General features: G+C 39.2%; 1 protein-coding gene across 10 annotated transcripts in view; it reads right to left on the bottom strand.

The window, feature by feature from the left end:
* Positions 1 to 19,524, bottom strand: part of KMT2C (lysine methyltransferase 2C) — a 216,326-nt gene that overhangs the window by 39,831 nt on the left and 156,971 nt on the right. For 8 of the 10 annotated variants that reach the window (XM_054060776.1, XM_054060778.1, XM_054060777.1 and 5 more), the window contains 9 exons: positions 16,399 to 16,527; positions 14,429 to 14,548; positions 11,310 to 11,440; positions 9,599 to 9,785; positions 3,672 to 3,776; positions 3,274 to 3,321; positions 1,959 to 2,096; positions 1,298 to 1,330; positions 1,102 to 1,215 (listed from right to left, as the gene is read on the bottom strand). In XM_054060776.1, the coding sequence (XP_053916751.1) occupies positions 1,102 to 1,215; positions 1,298 to 1,330; positions 1,959 to 2,096; positions 3,274 to 3,321; positions 3,672 to 3,776; positions 9,599 to 9,785; positions 11,310 to 11,440; positions 14,429 to 14,548; positions 16,399 to 16,527 (1,005 nt within the window). The remainder of the gene's footprint in view (positions 1 to 1,101; positions 1,216 to 1,297; positions 1,331 to 1,958; positions 2,097 to 3,273; positions 3,322 to 3,671; positions 3,777 to 9,598; positions 9,786 to 11,309; positions 11,441 to 14,428; positions 14,549 to 16,398; positions 16,528 to 19,524) is intronic. The other 2 variants (XM_054060779.1, XM_054060784.1) reach the window with 1 other exon arrangement.

Genomic DNA, 19,524 nt, shown 5'->3' with positions numbered 1-19,524 from the left:
TTTGCAATGTAGGATCACGTCTTCAGGAGGAGAGAGCGTTACTTTTATTCAAAACTCCTGAAACTTGATGTAAGCTTCCCCGTTATTGCAGTGTTTATGTCACAGAAACATGTGGATCATTACACAAATAATAAATCCAAAACTTAGTAATTGTGGCACTTCCCAGAGGGAGAAGGTTAAACAATCTTACAGAGCTCAACTGACAAAGTTATCTCCAAGTACTCTCAAGTAACTGGGAACAGGCAATAATATCTGTATTATCTTCAGCTTTAAATCACCTCATTATTTGCTTTAAACTCTCTCCTTTCTAAGACTTTTTGAAGTCTTTCCTTTTTATGGAAATTTATCCAACTGAGAAACCAATCATTTTTCTTCTTATGATTAATTCCCTAGCGAAATCCATTGGCATACTACTTTTTGTAGTACCAGTATATCAGAATGGGCACTCGTTACGCAAGCTCAGGGAAAATCCACTAGAGGTGATGTCTGGTGAGAAAAGAGTGCATTTAACTACGCTTATACAGACCGCTAAAAAAAGAGAAAGCTCTACTTTCAATCAATCTGTTCCTTGCTTCCAATATAAGAGCAAGAGCCCGCTGTATCAAGTCATGATAATTTTAGTAGTAACACAGAAAATAATTTATCAACTCCCAAATACATTTCAAAATTACTTAGCCTATTATTTGGATAGGACTAGTTAACATGTTAAACTGAATTCTTAAAGGAAATTAAGACACAGTAAATCACTTTTATACAGCCTCTTTCCTTAGCCTTGAGGAGATACTCAAAAGTAATCGAAGAGTAAAGTCAGAAAAGAACACACGCATCATCACAGACAAATTCCAGAAATATAAAAGTATCAGTGAAAATCAAAGCTCCAATGACAGAAAAATCTAAAATAATGGTCCATTTCTATTAGCAATATTTACATGCGTTTTAATCACACACACCCATCAGAGCAGTCTTAGAACAACAGTTCGTAAATTAACAATGGTGGATCCCACAAATTAATGATAGCAGAAAGTGTCTGACTTTAACACCAGTATTTATAAGTACTCCCCTGACCTGGCTGCTGTTTCAAAAGGTACCAAAGGGGCCTACCTTGACTGTGCAGAGACATAAGCTGTGGTGGAGGCTGTGGCAAAGGAGCTGGCTGTGTGGTTGCTGGACTTAAAACCGCTGTGAACAGATCTTCAACATCCTTTCCTCCTAGCTCTGCAAAAACACTGTGCATGAGTTGGCTGGCATTGCTAATAAATGAAATTTTATAAAAGACAACAAAGATTAAAGTACATACCTGGGATTTTGTACAATTTGCCAAGAATAGCACCTGGACAAAGTAAAGACAACACAGAATGAGTAACCATCAAAAGACGCAATAAAATTTATTCTGAAACCAAGTCCAAATAGGTTATATTTCACACAAAGATGGCAATTTGAGAAAAAAAGAGGCTATTTATAGAATCATACAATGGTTTGGGTCAGAAGAGACCTTAAAGATCATCCAGTTCCAACCTCCCTGTCACAGGCAGAGACGCCTTCCACTGCATCAGGCTTTTTAGAGCCTCAGCCAACCTGGCCTTGAACACTTCCAGGGATGGGGCATCCATGACTTCTCTGAGCAACCTGTGCCAATGTCTCACCATCCTCACAGAAAAACATTTCTTTCTAAGATCTAATTTAAATATCCCCTCCTAAAGGCGTTACGCCTCATCCTATCTCTGCACTCCGCGATAAAGAGCTCCTGACCAGCTTTCCCGTAGGCTCCCTTTACATATTGGAAGGCTGTTCTAAGGTGTCCTCAGAGCCTCTTCTTCTCTACGTTGAACAACCCCAACACTTGCAGCCTACCCTCATATGCGAGATGTTCTATCGCTCGGATTACCTTTGTAGTCCTCCTCTGGGCTCACTCTACTCTAATTTTTCTAGAAGATCAAGATCAAGGACAAAAAATTTACCATCTGTGACCATTTTGTCTAGTTCTGGGCTCAGGATCCCATCCAACTGTTCTTCACTCAATGGCCGTGAACTCTGGTTGACATTTGGCTGAGGCAGAGAAGAAGGGTCATCAGAGATGGGACCAATATCCAATCCAGCTGAAGGAAGAAAGAAAATTAAGTTAGATATAAATAGTACAATTTATTGGTACAGAATAAAAAATAAAATTCTTTTTTTTCCCCTAATTCTGAGCTATCAACTAAACCAAGACTTTCTAAGACTTGAAAGGCAAGGCAAAATAAGACATTCATTAGAAAAAATAAACAAACCCACCCACTATTTACCTCCAGTTTACAGTATTGTTTGAGGAATGTTAATTGCCTGGAATGCAGCTGGAAGAATGGGAAATTTTTGTTGAAGTAAGACTACTGTGTTTAGGTACAGCATGTTTTCAGTGTACAGTTTTTGGTCCATGGGTTCCACTATAACTATTTTGCACATTTCAAAACAATCACATCAGTAGTCGCACCCTCACATTCCTTAAGGTTCACCCCACATGTTCTTATACAATTACATTAAATGTCTACTGAAGTGCTGTTGAACTGTATTCAATATCAAACAAGTTATAGCAGTTTCTGTTTCAAAACCAGCTACTGAACATTCTGAATTACATCAAAGCGATCTGTTGGTACTGAGAAAAAGTAACTTACTCCATACAATTCCTAACATCTTTTACAAGTCAATAAATCTCTCAAATGAGAAAGATCTTTGGCAAAAAGAACGACATGAACTACACACTTCAGTATTTAAAATATATTTCTCTATTAGATACCAAATAAAAACAATTTTAAAATAATGAAACATGCTGTTCTACTTATTGTCTGTGTTTTACATAAACTGATGAATCATCCATCATCCAGTGGAAACAAAAAGATTGATGCCGCCTGCTTTATTCATGCTTTTATATATTCACATTGTTAAAATGCTTTTTATCTACACAAGATACCACTATGGTAAAAACTACACACTGCTACTAGAAGTAATATTAAAATCAACAGTCACAACAAGAAAATGCATGGTTTTGTATCATGAAACACAAAAACAGGAAGGTTTTTAAAAGCTGTAAGCAAAACTTTATACAGTACTCTCAAATGCAGAGTGCAGAGTTTATAGGTTGTGTTAGACTCAAACATGACAGAAAGAGTGGAAGATGAAAGCACGGATCAGTGACACAGTAAAGGAGTGCTAGTTTCTACACATGCAGTTCTTTCAGCTAAAACCACTAGGAAAGATGACTACTTCTAACCATGGATCATCCATTGTTTAGTTTCTTACCAAATGGGGAGGGTGAGTTCTCAACCTGGAAAGTGCATAAATCAAGACCTACAGGACCCAAACCAGATAAAATGGATGATTATAACACGAAAACAAAAAAAAGGTAAAGAAAAAGCTGCATGCTGAAAAAAGCTATGCAGGTATGAAAGACAACGGCAGCTACATTTTATTCTCTCTTAAGCAGCAAAGCAAAGAGACCAGTAAAACAAAATGTTGAAAAGGTTGCGGATTTTTGGTTCAAGACAACAAAATCACCTCAAACCAAGGAATTCTAAGATATGAAAATTGTATCTGAAATCACCTAGGGCATAACCTATAAATAAAACAAAACAAATAATGTCTATATTAAAGAGAAAAAAAGGAAACGAATACTGGAGAGACCTTCTAAACATACTTACCCGAATGATCTCCAGACTTTACCAAATCATCAGAAAGTATTCCAAGAATATCATCATCGGTATTTAAGACCTCAGAAAGATCAGCTAAAGGATCATCAGTGCTACCTGTATAAGATGCAATAAATAAAATCAACCAGCTGTGGCATTATACTTGATTCTGGTGATGTACTACAGCTTGAGCAATAAACTCAAACACAGATTTTACAGGCTATAAGGCCTTCTATAGTGCATTACATACTGCAAGTCACTCCAAGGTGAGAGACTGTGCTGACCAGCATCCCCTCCCTGCCATCTTCACACCTTATGGTGTTCGGTTTTTTCTCCGGTACAGTAAAAGCGATAATGGAATCAGTCATGTGGAAGAAAGACCAGATAATTTTAGGGGGAAAAATCCAAGATCTCATAAGAACTTGCAGCCTCTCAGACACAAAAGCCTATGCATGTAAAAGTCAGTGATTAGGTTTTATAAAGGATATAGCTCACAGCAAATCAAGAGGGAATATTTTAATAAAATAAAGGTAAGGAAGCAATCAGTTACTTCTCTTACCACCACTATCTTTCTTGAAAATACAGAGCAACCAGTTATTACTACACCTTGATAGTGAAGTAAGATATTAAGAGTAAGGAGCAGTAGTAAGTAAATGGAATTCAGAGATGCTATTTTTAAGATCAGAAGAAATTCTGAAGAAGTGAGAACAGCCAGAAGGAGAAATGTCCTGTTTGTTTGTCATCTGGGGAAAACTGGCCTGTTCCTAGCAATAAATTATTGAATATTAAATGAGTTCTGGATATGATTAACTTCTTGACATCCCGCTCACTAGAGAGAAATGACTCCAAATGGCCCATCTGGTTTTATTGACTATTTTTTTTAGAACTCTTACAGATGTGCAACATTTGAAATAAATTGTTTGACAAATAAAAGTTGAGAAAAATATTTTTCAGAAAAGCTGCACACTGTGAGGATTGCATGAGCAATCATTGCCAGACCAATAAAGCATGAAGAGATAGTGTATATGGATATAACTAAATGAAGAAAAGGAATTAATATAAATCATAAAATGTATGAGATGGTGAGAACAAATATGGGTGGGTTGAAGACGGACCAGAAAGTAAAAGAACAAATTTCACACAGATATGGGTTTCATTCCCACTGCTGCAACTCAGTTTCCCCAGGAAAGCATTTCCAGCTTAATTCAGAAGCCTGGTACCAATGATTTACTCATAAGGCTACCTTCCAACCTGGTAACTTCTACCATGAATGAGAAGTTCTTCAGAGACAACTCTTTTTCCTCTTACCATTACTGAAATTCAAAATGAAAATTATTTTTCTTCACTTTATTATTTTCATTCTTTATTTTTATTTTTTGTAGTGCAGATGAAATGACACCATCCTAAGTAAATCATGTTTCTGTTTGCCACTCAACTGGGTGGATCACTGTCTACAGGAAAGCTGCAGAGGGGCTCTTTATCAGGGAGTGCAGGGACAGGGTGAGGGGGTAACAGTTTTAATCGGAAAGAGGGGAGATTTAGATTAGATATTATGAAGAGATTTTTAACTGTGAAGGTGGTGAGGGACTAGCACAGGTTGTCCAAAGAAGTCGTGGCTGGCCCATCCCTGGAGGTGTTCAAGACCAGGCTGGATGAGGCTTTGAGCAACCTGATCTTTTCACACGTACATAAAGAATACAGCTCCTATTGCTACCAGAAGTATTAAAAAGTGCATCAAAACCACATACCTTTGTGGATATAGTCAGTTTGTGTACCTGATAAAAAGTACTATGACATGGAAGGTTTCAAACAAAACCTAGTTGTTGGGTGTTTGGTACTTTGTTTTATTTTGGTTTTTCTTCAGTTTTTTTTTTTTTTTTTTTTGACGCTTCTTTTCCTTCTGGGAATTTGGTCTAATTATGCAAGTAACTAAAACCAGGCACCCACAAGGTGATGTTAATGACTTAAGCTGGCTGGCAGGCAAAGGACTGACTTGAGCTGTTGTGTAACTTCCCTGGATTCCTACTTGAAGGCAGATGAGTATCAGGAAGAAAAAAAAGCCTTTATGAAGGAAGCACTGGGAGTGCATTAACAGCTTTAATTCTTCTGTAGTATTTTATATTATAGTGTTTTTCTGCACAGCCCTCAGTAATGTTCTCTGGAACAGATCCTGAAAATGCAACTTCTAATTTGAATATAAATATATGGAATAAGTAGCTAGAAAGAGCTCAGGTGGAAAGATATAATTGAAGAGTTTACCACCCGTAGCTACAAACTGGTTATGAATAAATTCAGGCTTCAAATTAGAGGGCTCCTAACTATTAAGGCAATCAGATTCTGTAATGGCCTTCCAACAAGATTAGTAGGTTAGAAAAAAGCTACCTGCTTTCAAAATGGAGCTGGTTAAGTCTATAAAAGGGCTGTTAGTGACAGCAAAGGGCTAGACTCTATGATCCATAAATCTCATATAAGACATCCAATCTAAAGCATATTTTTGCATTTTTCTTCTATTTTTTCCCTCATTTTAATTCCATGTGTGCTAAATATTATCCTGGAAACAAGTATATCACTTCAGTCAGCTGCTTCAGATCAGAATCAATAGCTGGTTGACATCTGCTGCCAAACAAATAGCTCAATACTGCTCATTAATTTGACTCTTTCAGAATGGAGATGAAAACCAAGACAAAGCAAAAAGGAAAATAATTTGCTTGTAATGCTGTAATGCACAGTTCTACTGCTATCTCATGATTCTGATTCCTCCAATGCATTCACTTTTATTTATGAAGTTCTAAAAGAATAAAAATGCCTCTCCTGAGGCTGCAGCCACCCTAAGATGTTTAATCATGCAATAACGTATCTAGTTATAAAATGTCCCAGCAGCTGCACAGACTCAGCCACTCCTTTTGTCTAGGAGTAATTTCTTTAGCGTTCCCTGGAGACCCTAAACCAACAGATGACTTTTTCAGCATCCCTAGAAAAAAACCACATTGAATGTAAGCTATCTGAAACTAAAGGAAAGATCACATTGCCAGAGCCTTCACAGAACACACCTCACCAAGTGCCCTCTTTTTCATCAGACACACCCAGGTCAAGAAGCTCGGGAGAGTCTCGGACAGCCCTCAGGATGAACAGATCCCAATCAGCACCTTCAACTTTACCCATGAACAGCCAAGGAGACCCTGGAGATCTGGTGCTCTGTGTTCCCAGGGAGTGAGCCTTCGCACGCTGTTCTAGCACTGTCTTGGAAATTATTTGAAGGGTTGGTCCCATGCAGCAAACAATGTGCAGTGTTCCACACAGAACCACAGAGAAGGCGAGTCTTGCCACTGAGAACAGAAATTGCAACCTCTTTGCCAGACTGAAATCAGGACAGGGAGTCTGAAGCTCACTTCAGTCAATTACTGGTGATTAATAGTGACCAAAGGACTCCTAAGTCTTAATAGTAAACAAAAGGACTCCTGGAGTCCTCAGCACAGGAAGGACGTGGATCTGTTAGAGTGAGTCCAGAGGAGGCCATGAAGATGATCCAAGGGCTGGAGCATCTCCCACATGCGGACTGAAACATCTGGGCTTGTTGAGCCTGGAGAAGAGAAGACTCCAGGGAGGCCTTATAGTAGCCTTCCAGTACTTTAAGGGAACCTAAAGGAACTGGATGATCTTTAAAGTCCCTTTCAACCCAAATCATTCTATGATCCTATGACTCCAAAATATCCCTTTCTTGCTGACTCTGCCAATGCTCATCACTACTGCACTCTTGTCTGACAGAAGCTCCAGCTACCCTTAACTGAGGCTCTAAGAATACACCATCCCAGACTATGTCACTGAAATGCACTCTCAGTTCATGAGCAGGCTGAACACAAGACTTTTTGACTTCCTGGCAGCCCTGCGCACATTCTCAAAAGCAAAGCAGAGAGAATAACTTCCTCTTTAGATGCTTGAGAGCTCCTTGGGAGATGAACAAGTATATGTAACCCTTAATCCTGGGATTAAACAAGTGGGGCTTCCAAGAGAAGAACATCTTCCTCGTGGTAAAGACCTACATCAGCAATGCTTGTGAGATATTTCTGTAGAGAAATAACACGATCAGTAACAGCACAGTCCTACAGCCTCCCAGTGCAGTGAATAAAGCAGTTTTGTTCCTGTGTCAAAGACAGGTCTGTACTGACATGAAGAAAACATTGCAGGTACTCTTGGACACTGCTCTGGCCTCCAGCTTCTCTGGAACACCAGGCAGAAAGGAAGGTGGGACTGCTGTTAGCTCAGCAGTTTGCCAGTTTACCAGGGTCTCCACCACCCAAAATGAATCTGGCACTATCACATGTGTGGAGGCTATGTGGAGATAACTGTCTCCCACAGAGTCAGAGAGAAAGAGTTAAGGAAAACTGCACTGGAACTGATCAATACTGGCATATGACTTCACCCGCTGGCTCTCCAACTACAACAAACAGCTCTGACTGGACACAATTTTGGCTGGAAATCTGAACAGTTGAGAGACAATTGTTGAGAACATTCCTATGGCTAGAAAGCCCTGTCCTTTGAGTCTCTTGTATATAAAACAGTAAAGACAGTACAATATCCACTAAAACTGTGGCTAGTGATTTATTTGGTAATAGTCACCTTGTTATGATTTGTTTCTGAATAAAAAGGAAATGACAAAGTTTTACAACTTTGCTGATTCATAAAGAACAGTTTTTTTAAAAAAAATCCTTTTGAACTTTGGAAAAACAGAACCTTAAATTAACATTGAATTCATGAATTTTTAAAAACTTATACTACCACAATACATGAACTTTAATGACTTTAATCTTGCAGTTGGATAGGCCAGCAAAGACGTCTGAATCTGTATTCCTGGCTTCAAAAGAATGCTTGGCTGAAAAAAAGGCTAACTAAGTTTATTTTCTTGTGGTGTTGGAACCAATGAAATACAGACCTTGAAACACCCCATCTGCTCTGGCTTCCCCTTCAGGGAAGTTTACTTCTGCATTCTCTATCACTTACTATATCACTATCAATGTTTAATTAAAATGTAGCCTTTTGCTTTTCATCTACCAGATTTTCACCAAGTACCAATGACAACTAAGGGACTTCTCTTCAAATGACTCTGGACACGGGAAGCTATCTCAGTGTGTGTGAGCAATTTTAGATTAAAAATTTGTAAGGATGAGCTGAAACACAACTCAGAAATGAACTCAAATAGACAAGAAATAGCAGCAGTTTTTAAAAAATACAGAAGGGTAAGAACACCTCACAGGTAACAGCACATACCACAAGACACAGAGAAATAACCAGTTTGTAGGGGACAGTAAGGTTTTCACTTTTAATAGTTCTTCTGTGTGAAGCTGCTCTTTCAGCAGCACTTTGTAACCCTCAGGCTATTTGCAAAACTCTCAGCAGTACCTTCAGGAAGGTTTTGCAATAGAAAAAGACTGCCTAGGGGCTACAAACTGTACCTGGAAAGGGCACTCATGTTCAGAAAGGACATGGTGAACCAAAAATTCCACGGAGACTGGCAACCTAAAATAATCTAAAACATTAAAGAAAATAAAGTTGGATGACATTCATCCAACTAATATCCACTAAACTACATAAAATGTTTTTTAATTACAGTATTCTTGTCACATGCAATAATGCTTCTGTTTGCTTCTTCCTACACAGAATAAGTTTTCATGGATTTTACGGACATGGACGCGACAGTCAAGTAGTTTCAGCTTTGCATTGAGTGCCAATTGTTGTGCCATCCGTTGCTCTTTCTGAAACAGCTGAAGCCCAGGAGATGAATATCATTTGATTATCAATGGAACTTGACCCCACAAGGACAGTTAATATAGGGAATGTTGAAAAATACATCACATAAACAGTGAGAAAAAAAGAGTGGAAAAGCCCTGGTTGCAACGACAAAATCACATCACTGAATTATCACCAACTTGAGCTTTGGATACCTTGAGGTCCCAGTTTCGCCTGAGCTGGAGCGGAGGTTGAGCTGAGAAGGGGGTCAGATGAAGGATCGAGGAAATTGGTGGCCAGGTTTGTTTTACAGGAGAGTGGAAATGATTCTTCAGGTAAATTTTCTAGGCTCATCTTGGTTTGTCTACTGGTATCTAGTAGGTCTTTCCCAAAGAAAGCTTCCTGCAAAGAAGACAAAATAATTCAGTGTAGGAAGAACACTGTATCTATTAAAACAGTAGGGTAAACATCAAAGCTAAAATTAAAAGCCAATGATTACTAGAAATACAAAAACATAGTCTCAGTTTCACATGCCTGCCAGTATCTCTTCCAGGCTCTAAGATGTGGATACAACTTACCTGAGGTAGCAGCATTATAAACATTTTTTAATTAACTTCACGCTCTAAATTACATAGAAAAAATACAGTCTGATGTAGATGGGGCACAGTCAGTGTACAAATACAGTTTTTTGTATGTCACAAGTTTTTCAGTATTCAATGCATTTCTCCCAGCACAAAAAGGACAGCTGGGGGAGGGGAACACAGCTGAGCAACTTGATTGAGGCCACACAAGAAGTTTATGAAAAACATGCAAGCGCATTGTGGTCCCAATTCTAGAATGTCCAGACACTGCATTTCACTTCACTCCAATTCATCCCAATGTTGAACGAGAGTAACAAAAAACCCAAAGCTGTTTAACTTACACTGGTATCTTTCAAAAATAAAGCAGCTGTCACTCACCTAAGCCTGAGCACTCAGTCATTTGACAATGACCTATCAAACTTTCAAGCCAATCTTTATTCATTATGTAAGAACTTTTTTCGTGCAGTCTTTAAAATCTTGATTTAGGACACAACTGCTAAAAATAAGTCTGGATTTTTCAGCACCAGTTATTTCTACATGAGCAAAAGAAGAATGTAGGAAGTATTCCATGCTTTACTAGGGTAAAATGTGCATTAAGAGAAAAATATTTATCCTTATTTTCTTTCCAACTCACTTCCCCATTACAAAATACAAATTATTTTTAGACAGAGGGTGTTCTGCTTCTCTGTCAATTCCTTGCTTTCAATGTCTGTGTCATGAAGCTTGGTGAGCACCTGCAAGACAATAGTTTTCATGAAAAATGTGGCTGAGGAAGGCAGCCAGGCAAAGAACGTTCTCAGTGAGAGACATATATAAACCAAAACCAGTTTATCAACCAGTTGAACGTAGGTAGGTAAGTTGCTCAATCACCATTTATATCCTGGTTATTATCTGTGAGTGCTACCTCTTGCCTGCTGGGGACATCACAGAACTAATGGAGGGGAAAGATCAGAGATTATTGTGGTAGGGAGGTGCAGGGCACACAAAACCACAGAGCTGTAGGAAGCAAGTTTCTCCTATCAAATCACGTTCTATAATCTTCTGAAAAGAAAAATTAGCAACTTGAGAAAACAGCATGACCAGGCTAAGACATCCTACAGAGTTAGTTCAGAGAGATAAGAAAGTCTTTTTCCTTCCGTCTCAGAACAAACAGAGATCCTTACATTGAGAAATAACACCAGGGGACTGGAGATTTAATAATATGCAGCTTTCTGTACAAACTTAGTAACGTTTACTGAAAAATCCATCTCATTTCAATGACAAAACGGGAATCTGAAAATGGTTAAATGAACTACAAATCAAGGTTTTTAATGTCTTTACACAAGAAGGATACCAACAGCTTTACCTGCAAGTAGGCAGGAAAGGTTTCTTCAAGTTTATTTTTCTTTTTTCTGTAACGCTTTTTTATTTTCTCAGTGCTTTCAGAAGCTGGGGCAGACTCCTCAACTGGTGTGTCTGGCAGCTGTTCTGTCCAACCTACAAAGTAACATTCAGGCACAAATAAATAAATTCTTGGTATCTTGCTCTGAAAGTCTGGTGGCATCACACCTAACCTATCTCGTTACCTCTCTGGGTGCATGGGTTCACTGAACATCACTGTAGATGTATTCTGAAGGTGGCTTTTACCCAGTCAGCTGTGATGTGCCACCTGATCACCTGGCTCTGGTGATATCACTCACACCGCTACCTTGCACCCCACTGGCTAAAGCCAGACCTTTACTTTTCGTACCATCAACCCACCAAAGAATACGGTAATTTGAGAGAAATTACAGGTGTCATTCAACCAGATACGTGAAAGACAATTCCACTGAAGTAGTAACTCCAAAGTCATCAATTTTGAGTTACACATTAATCACATTTCATTTCATTTCATACACTGATTTTTCTCAAATTAAAAGCAGAAAAGTCTTTTTTTAAATCAGAGAAAAGACTGTCATATAAATAATGAATAGGCTAGAAAAAGAAATCTATAAAGGAGCCCTCCGAGAAAAATTACACATTTATACAGTGACCATATTCTGAAGTGGCATTTTTCTAATAAACACAAAAGCACACAGTGCTCATCAATCATTCAGGATTTTATTTCATCAAAGCAGGGAAAACACTGCAGGTAAAAGCAGAACTTTCTAAGTCCTGCTACTTCTGCCTTACAGAAGTGAAATATATGAAGTTAATGACCCTGGAAAGTTATTTAAGAAACTGCATTATTGTGGTAGTAAAATCAGCCATGCTGTGCTCTGTGGTGATCTCTCACACCGTATTCAGAGGATGGCGAGTAGAATGAGGCTCACCAATGCTGTGACCTCTGCATTGTCCAAGACAGCTTTTGCAGAGAAAGGGGGTGGAACATGCCAAGAGGACCAAAGAACTTGGTGAGGTTGATGAGTACCAGCAGCTGAGAAGCAGGCTCTCAGCAAGCTGTGACAACTTAATACACACAAGGATTTTCTGAGTTATTTTTTTCTTAACAAGGAATTGTGCTTGAGCAGACACAAAGAAGCTCAAACTTTTAACTGAAGAATGCTTGTTTAAGAACACCGCTTTTTAACAATATGCATTGTACTGTTATTCAGAATGGGGAATTAACTTTCTAGCCATTTTTTTTACTTAAAGGAGCAGATCCCTATAGAAATGAAAAACTTTAAAGCAAAATTTTCAGCACTACTTGAAACATATAGTGTACTACTGAAATAATATTCACAAAGCAGAAGAACATAGCTTTAACATTAATATGCAAGAGAAAGCAAGCACTATATCGGAATAGTGGCCCTAACTAGAATACTGGGTTGCACTGATAAAAGAAACATTCGTTGGCTTCATCAAGCAGCTGTACAAATGCAAGCAAGGACAAGATTTAACTACTTGTTTTTTAATATGGCCTGGATACCACAGTAAACATCCAGTGTACACCATGTTGTACAAATATATCCCAAGGGATCAATCTGGCTCTAGAAAAGTGAAAAACGCAAGAGCTAAACAGACAGGAGATAACGACAGAACACTCTGGCCTTTGACTTCTCCTAACTGAGATGACAGCCAACTTTTAGAAGCAGCTGCCTCCTTCTACCTACTGGTGTAGGAAACAGGCTCTGAACTAAACATATCCCACATCTCACCTTAATGATATTTCAATATTTTCTAGATTAGATACTGTGAACAAATTCAGATGGATGAAACAATTTAGTCTGGTCACACACAGCAAATGAGAACAAGGCCTGTAAACAAAATCTGACTTCTTGTTAGGTGCCCAATCTACGGAGTACTACAGCATCAGAGCCATGAAAATGGCTTTGCTATGAGAAGAGAGACCAGAGCAGGGTTCTTCAGCCCTGGAATCAAGACAACAGCTGATGGGGGAATACAACACACATCTAGAAAATCTTCCTGTATTACAAATTAATGTGGAATGATTTTCTTAAAATCGTCTTTCATAACATAAAGCACGAGGGTAGCTTATGACACTGTCAGATATCCAGTTAAATATGAAAAGGATTTATTTCTTCATCTAACAATAAGCGTATTGTTGAACACACCAATACAAGATTTTCCAGAGCATAAACAGATACCTAAAAATACCCAGATACATTTGGGCCCCTCACATAAAGAAAGACATTGAGGTGCTGAAGCTCGTCCAGAGAAGGGCAACAAATCTGGTGAAGGGGCTGGAGAACAAGCCCTGAGGTGGCTGAGGGAAATGGGATTTTTCAGCCTGGAGAAAAGGACACTGTGGGGAGACCTTATTGCTGTCTACAACTGCCTGAACAGAGGTTGTAGTGAGGTGGGTATTGGTCTCCTCCCAAGTGATAGGTGACAGGATGAGAGGGAATGGCCTCAAGTTGCACCAGGGGAGGTTCAGATTGGATATTAGGAAAAATTTCTTCACCGAAAGGGTTATTAGGCACTGAACAGGTTGCCCAGGGAAGGTGATGGAGTCATCATCCCTGGAGTTATTTAAAAGACAGGTAGATGAGGTGCTCAGGGGTGTGGTTAAGTAGTGGACAGGTACGGTTGGACTTCATGATCTCAAAGATCTTTTCCAACCAAGTGATTCTATGATTCAGCATGGAATATGGATGAATATTAAAACTGGATCAGGACTTCCTCTGGAGGAAGATCCATCACAAAAAGGATTGCTCTAAAGCTAACTTACACATCTTTCCGTCTTCTACTGGGCAAAGCTAGGCTAAACAGAGCTCTGACACAACTCAGCAATCCTCATCATCCTCACTATTCCTTTCCCACAACAGGCTGCAATTTAGTGCTTCAGTTTCTTTGTAAATCATGGGCTCTGTTGAAATTGTAAGTAAGTAGTATTTTCAGCTGTGTTAATAAAGCCATCAATGACAAACACAAAAACTTCTCTCTTCGTAGTACATCTCTGGAAAGAATTGTATGTTGTTGAGTTGCATTATTTTTATTGCATTAAACATGAACATAAACTTAAAACCAAACTTCTGCTCTTACCTTCATCTCTGCCAGGCAACTGCTCAGAAACAGATCCAGAAGAATCTTTCCTGGAGAGAGATCTTTTAGTCTTCCCCTGCCCCGTACGACTTCTCTGACGTACCATAAATCCACCAATACCTAACAAGGATGCAAAATTCAGTATGTTGATTAAAACTGTTTCATAGTAAGTATAAGAGTCAAGATTATTCTGCAGGTAAGGGGGACTTATTGCCTCCGTAGGGGACTAAGAATGAATACGATATACTTGACGAGTTTCCATTTAGAGTTTTATGAAATATTTCTGAATTTTAATGTCCCGGTGGGTATATCTGTAATTATCAAAAAGGATCAGAATTTTAGTACTGTAAAACATCCACAATAAGTTCAAATCACCAAATTTGGCAAATTTCAGATTTTTTCCTTTGCTTTGCAAGCTGATGAATTGCTAGAATTAGAAGTCAATCTACCAAATAAAATCTATGAAAGAACCTTAAAGAACAAAAAAATAACCCTCTACAAATTCCTCTAGAGAATCTGTCACTCCAAACAAGGCTGCTAGAGGACAAATCACAAAATAAAGATAATTAATCCTGATCCGTTACAGTTGGTATGTGCGTATGCATCAGATTCAGATTTGTGTCTTTTTCAGGGAAATTGCTGGCTGCAGAAAACCAGCAGACAGCTGCTCAACTCATGATCCAAAATCACTTTCAGCAAATGAAACTCTTTTCTCTTGAGGACTCAGCAACAGAAATAAATGTTTTTTTGAGGTACATTACTTGTAGAAAAAAAGGAAATATCTGTTAAGCAATGTGGGTTTGTGCCCACACAAACTTCTCTGGCACAGGTTGCCCAGAGAAGTGGTGGCTGCCCCATCCCTGGATTGTTCAAGACCAGCTTGGATGGGGCTTTGAGCAACCTGATCCAGAGGAAGGTGTCCCTGCTCCTGGCAGTGGGGTTGGTACTGGATGATCTTTAAGGTCCCTTCCAACCCAAACCGTTCTATGATTCTATGAAATGACATGGGAAGGGTAAAAGGTGGTAGAAATCTGCTTAGCTACTGTTACAGAAGAAAGAGAAATTTGACCATGTGGTAACTCCTGCTTCCTTTCCTTCCTTCACAGTGTTCCTTGCTTTCACTCCCTCAATCATTTCATTGTGTCTATTCTCTCCCCCTACTATCTTCATTATCAGAGGATACGGCCCATTACAGCAAGCAGGACGGGTGTGACTGCCAAAACCAGAATTTGTGACTGCAAGGACTACAATCAACTTATTACCCACAGTACTGGGAGGCTGCATAATGAAACACAAACCCAGCAAGCTAACACAGATTCTGAGACTATCAAGGTATGTGACACAAGAACGCCTCAAACAACCAGGCGGTGTCTCAGCAGAGCTTATTATCTTGGGTTTAGTTTTATTCCTAATGAATTAGAGCTACTTCCTACCGTCACTTAAGTACCTCTAGGTTTTTCTGCCTGGAGACAGCTCAAGTGTTTCTGTGTCCAGGACACACAGCTAGTCCACAGTCAAGATAATTAAGAGTTGACAGCACTAATAAATTAAAATAAATTAATTCATCCAATAACTGAACTAATTAAATGAAGTCATCTGCAAATATTTAGTGAACTACTCTTAGCAAATATTTCAGAAAACAAATAAGATACCTGCAAAAAGTTCTCTGAAGCTCAGATATTGCCAGATACACACACATAAACTGGCTCCCACAATTATATAAACACAATACACTTCCTATCAAGTTAAGGGTCAATACAAGGTATAGATTTGAACTATTAACTAATAACTGACAGCACCATAAGAAGAGGCTCGTTGCTCAGGAAAAGTATTTCCATAAGAGGACTAGAAGTCATTTTATAGAGGGGAAAAAAATCCAAAATCACCAGTTAGGTATAGAATACTTCAGAATTCCACATTGTTTTCAAAAACAAGAAGGGACACAGAACCATATAAATTATGTATCCTACCAGGTCTATATGGTTTTCGCTTCCTTTTTTTAATGCCATCAGCTCCTTCTGCCACTTTGGTATCATCATCCACAGCTTCCCGTTCTGGGCTGGAATCTGATTTTCCATCACAATCCATGAGATCACCTTCTGCAGAAAAGAGACAATGGTATTTTAATTGGAAAAGGCAAAGAAGATGCTTTTCCAGAACTTCTACATCTGAGTGCTTTAAGAGAAACTGGTTGAGAATGACAGATTTTTCCAAAAGGTGACAGATACCCACACACTCTGAACGCGTTTGGGAAACCCACCCTATTGATACACAAGCACCCTGTATAGAATCATAGAACGGTTTGGGTTGGAAGGGGACCTCAAAGACCATACAGTTCCACCCCCTTGCCATGGACAGGGTCACTTTCCACTGGATCAGGTTGTCCAAAGCCTCATCCAGCCTGGCCTTGACCACCTCCAGAGATGTGGCATCCATGTGTGATGGGCAACCTGTGCCACTGTCTCAACCACCCTCACAGTAAAAAATTTCTCCCCAATATCTAATCTAAATCTCCTCTCTTTCAGCTTAAAACCATTCCCTCTCATCCTGTCACTAAACTAAAAATATAGTTCCTGTACAATGATGTCTAAACAAAACCAGCAAATAAATGCTATCATTACTGTATGTGAATCTCAGAAAGTTTTCTTGGTGTCTCTTTCAGAAGTCTGGACTATCGCATCTCCTAAGGGTCTGAGCAATTCCTAGCTGTACAGCAAGGAATATGGCTACAATTTACTTGGCGAGATATAACTCATTTTGTTTACTGTCCTCTTAAGTTTTGTTTTGGTTGGTTTTTTTTTTTTTTGGTTGGTCTTTTAAGTGAGAAGACAAACTGAAAAACTGCAGCCTGCCCTTGGAAGGTAATACATAACGACTCCCAGTTTGGAAGGTTCTTGACGTGAAGCTGTGTGACTGACTGAAAGCAGGCTTGCCTATGCAGAGTAGTTTTGACTTATACAGTAGAAAATTCAGCCCAGAGAAAATTATTCAGCCTTGTAGATGAAGACTGTAATTTTGACTTAGAGTTTACATTGCGTGTGAAAGCAGGATAGAAGTAGATGTAAAATATGATGACATTAAAAAGCCTTTGGTGTTGGAAAGAGAGTGAATTAATTCTGTTTCTGATGTCCCAAAATGTCAATATAATAATGACCTTACATCTTCATTTTATTGAAAAGCTTTTGAAACACGTTAAATTTGTTCTCATCTCTGAAAAGAGACTGGAACTCTGATTCCTTGCTTTGGATTTAGATGTATAATTCTATACAGTCCAAGCCGATACACAGCTGCAAGAGGTAGAAATACTGTTCTAATGGGACAGAGCCGGACTCTTTCACACTAATTCCCCCATGGCAGAACTCCAACCCCTGTTCTTCCATAGGTTGGGTCACACAGCAGACTTTCCCCATTCATGAAGACCTTTCTGAGTTCTACCAACAGAGCTGGTAGCTTGGCAATGTCCGTCCCCACTGACCACCACAGCCAATTCCCTCTTCCCCTTCGGAGCATGGATGAACCTCTTTGCAATGTGTCTGCTTCTGGCAGAAGAGAAACTTGCTTGAGTGCCAGCACAAACTGCTACACAAAGCGGTATTCTGAATGCTAAACCTCACAGCAGTCCTTCCCACCTCCTGAGGGAAAGCAGCACTACAAACAGCTGCAGAAGAGTCACACTAACTCTACCAAAGCTGAAGCTCCCAACACAAGCTCAACTTTCAAGTAGATTTTAAGATGCGGAACACCAGACCAAATGTGGAAGGAGATGAAACAAAATTACCATGAGCTCAGTTTCCTCCCATACAGCCTCTTTTTTTCCACCTAGAACTTTATAGTGGAAGTACGGGTTATTCCTCTTTTCCTGGAATTACTACACTACATTGTTCCAATTAAAACCACGGCACAGCTTTATTCATCCTGATAGTCATACAAAAATCTCAGATCTTCAGAGAACAGGTACTGATCCACTCAACAGAGCACAAGTAGAGCTTCTAGGAAATCCAGGCCATTTACCATGTACGTGCTTTGCTATCGCTGCCACATACATGAATGTGCTCTAATTCTCCGAAGGGCAACAAAAGCTGATCAGAACTGAAATTAAAGTCTGTCAAAGCTTTGGCTCTGTCTTTCATACTCTTCTACTACATTTGTATGTCTTGTTATCTATTGAAGAGGGACACTTATAAAAGCCAACAAGCACATAATGAAGTTAGATGTGGTTTAGAAAATAGGCACGTTTGCCAAAGTAAAGATGATTAACCACTGAGTAAGAAAAACAAGGGAAGTGGTTAATTCTCTATCTTAATGCCTTCAAACCAAAATTAAAAGCTTTTTTTTGCTTTCAACAGCTCACCTGATAGACTATATGAAAGTATGAGATGAAATTTAAGAGTCAGTGTAATGCTAGGATAATGTATCAAACCCTGTGAACACTGAAGGAAATGAAAGAAAAAACAACTAGTCAACAGTTTATAAGCAAATAAAGGGAAGCTATTATAAATAAATACACTTCCAGTCATCAGCAGACTGGTAAGAATGTCCTAATCAAACACAAGGAGCAATACATATATCAACAAGTTAACATTGAAACTGCACTGATGGTTAAACTACCAGTTATCTCAAGTACACTCTCGGTATCTAAAAAAAGCTTCTTGAGACATTTAATCAGATTAACAAGGCACTGTTGCATAAACAGAAATCACTTTAGATTGTGGTGAGTTGGGTGCCTATGTTCCTCTCCCAACAGACACCTGCCAGACTAATGCTATCATAGAATCATGGCTTTCACAGCAATGACTTTCACACCTGCCATTTCAGTAAGCCTTTCCCCAGGCCATGGATTAGCACCTATTCTAGCAACATGCTCATCGGGATGCACAGCCAGACCATGGCAAAGAGGACAGGAGAATGGTACTGCACCATGCCAGCTGCTTCTGTGTCTTTTTTCCAAAGGTCTCCCACATTTGGTCTCTTCTGGCTGAGGCTGCCTGTGCTTGATCACCTGTGATAGAAGCAGATGAGCCAAGCCCTGGGATGTGTGGATCTTTGCTCCATGCCTGGACTTGAAGTGGAAGGAGCTCTCCCAAGGACTTCTACCA

The sequence above is a fragment of the Cuculus canorus genome, chromosome 2 (assembly GCF_017976375.1).
Source record: "Cuculus canorus isolate bCucCan1 chromosome 2, bCucCan1.pri, whole genome shotgun sequence".
In the NCBI taxonomy this organism is placed as follows: domain Eukaryota; kingdom Metazoa; phylum Chordata; class Aves; order Cuculiformes; family Cuculidae; genus Cuculus; species Cuculus canorus.
Note: the sequence above shows the minus strand (reverse complement) of the source record. Positions and strands in the feature narration are given on the sequence as shown.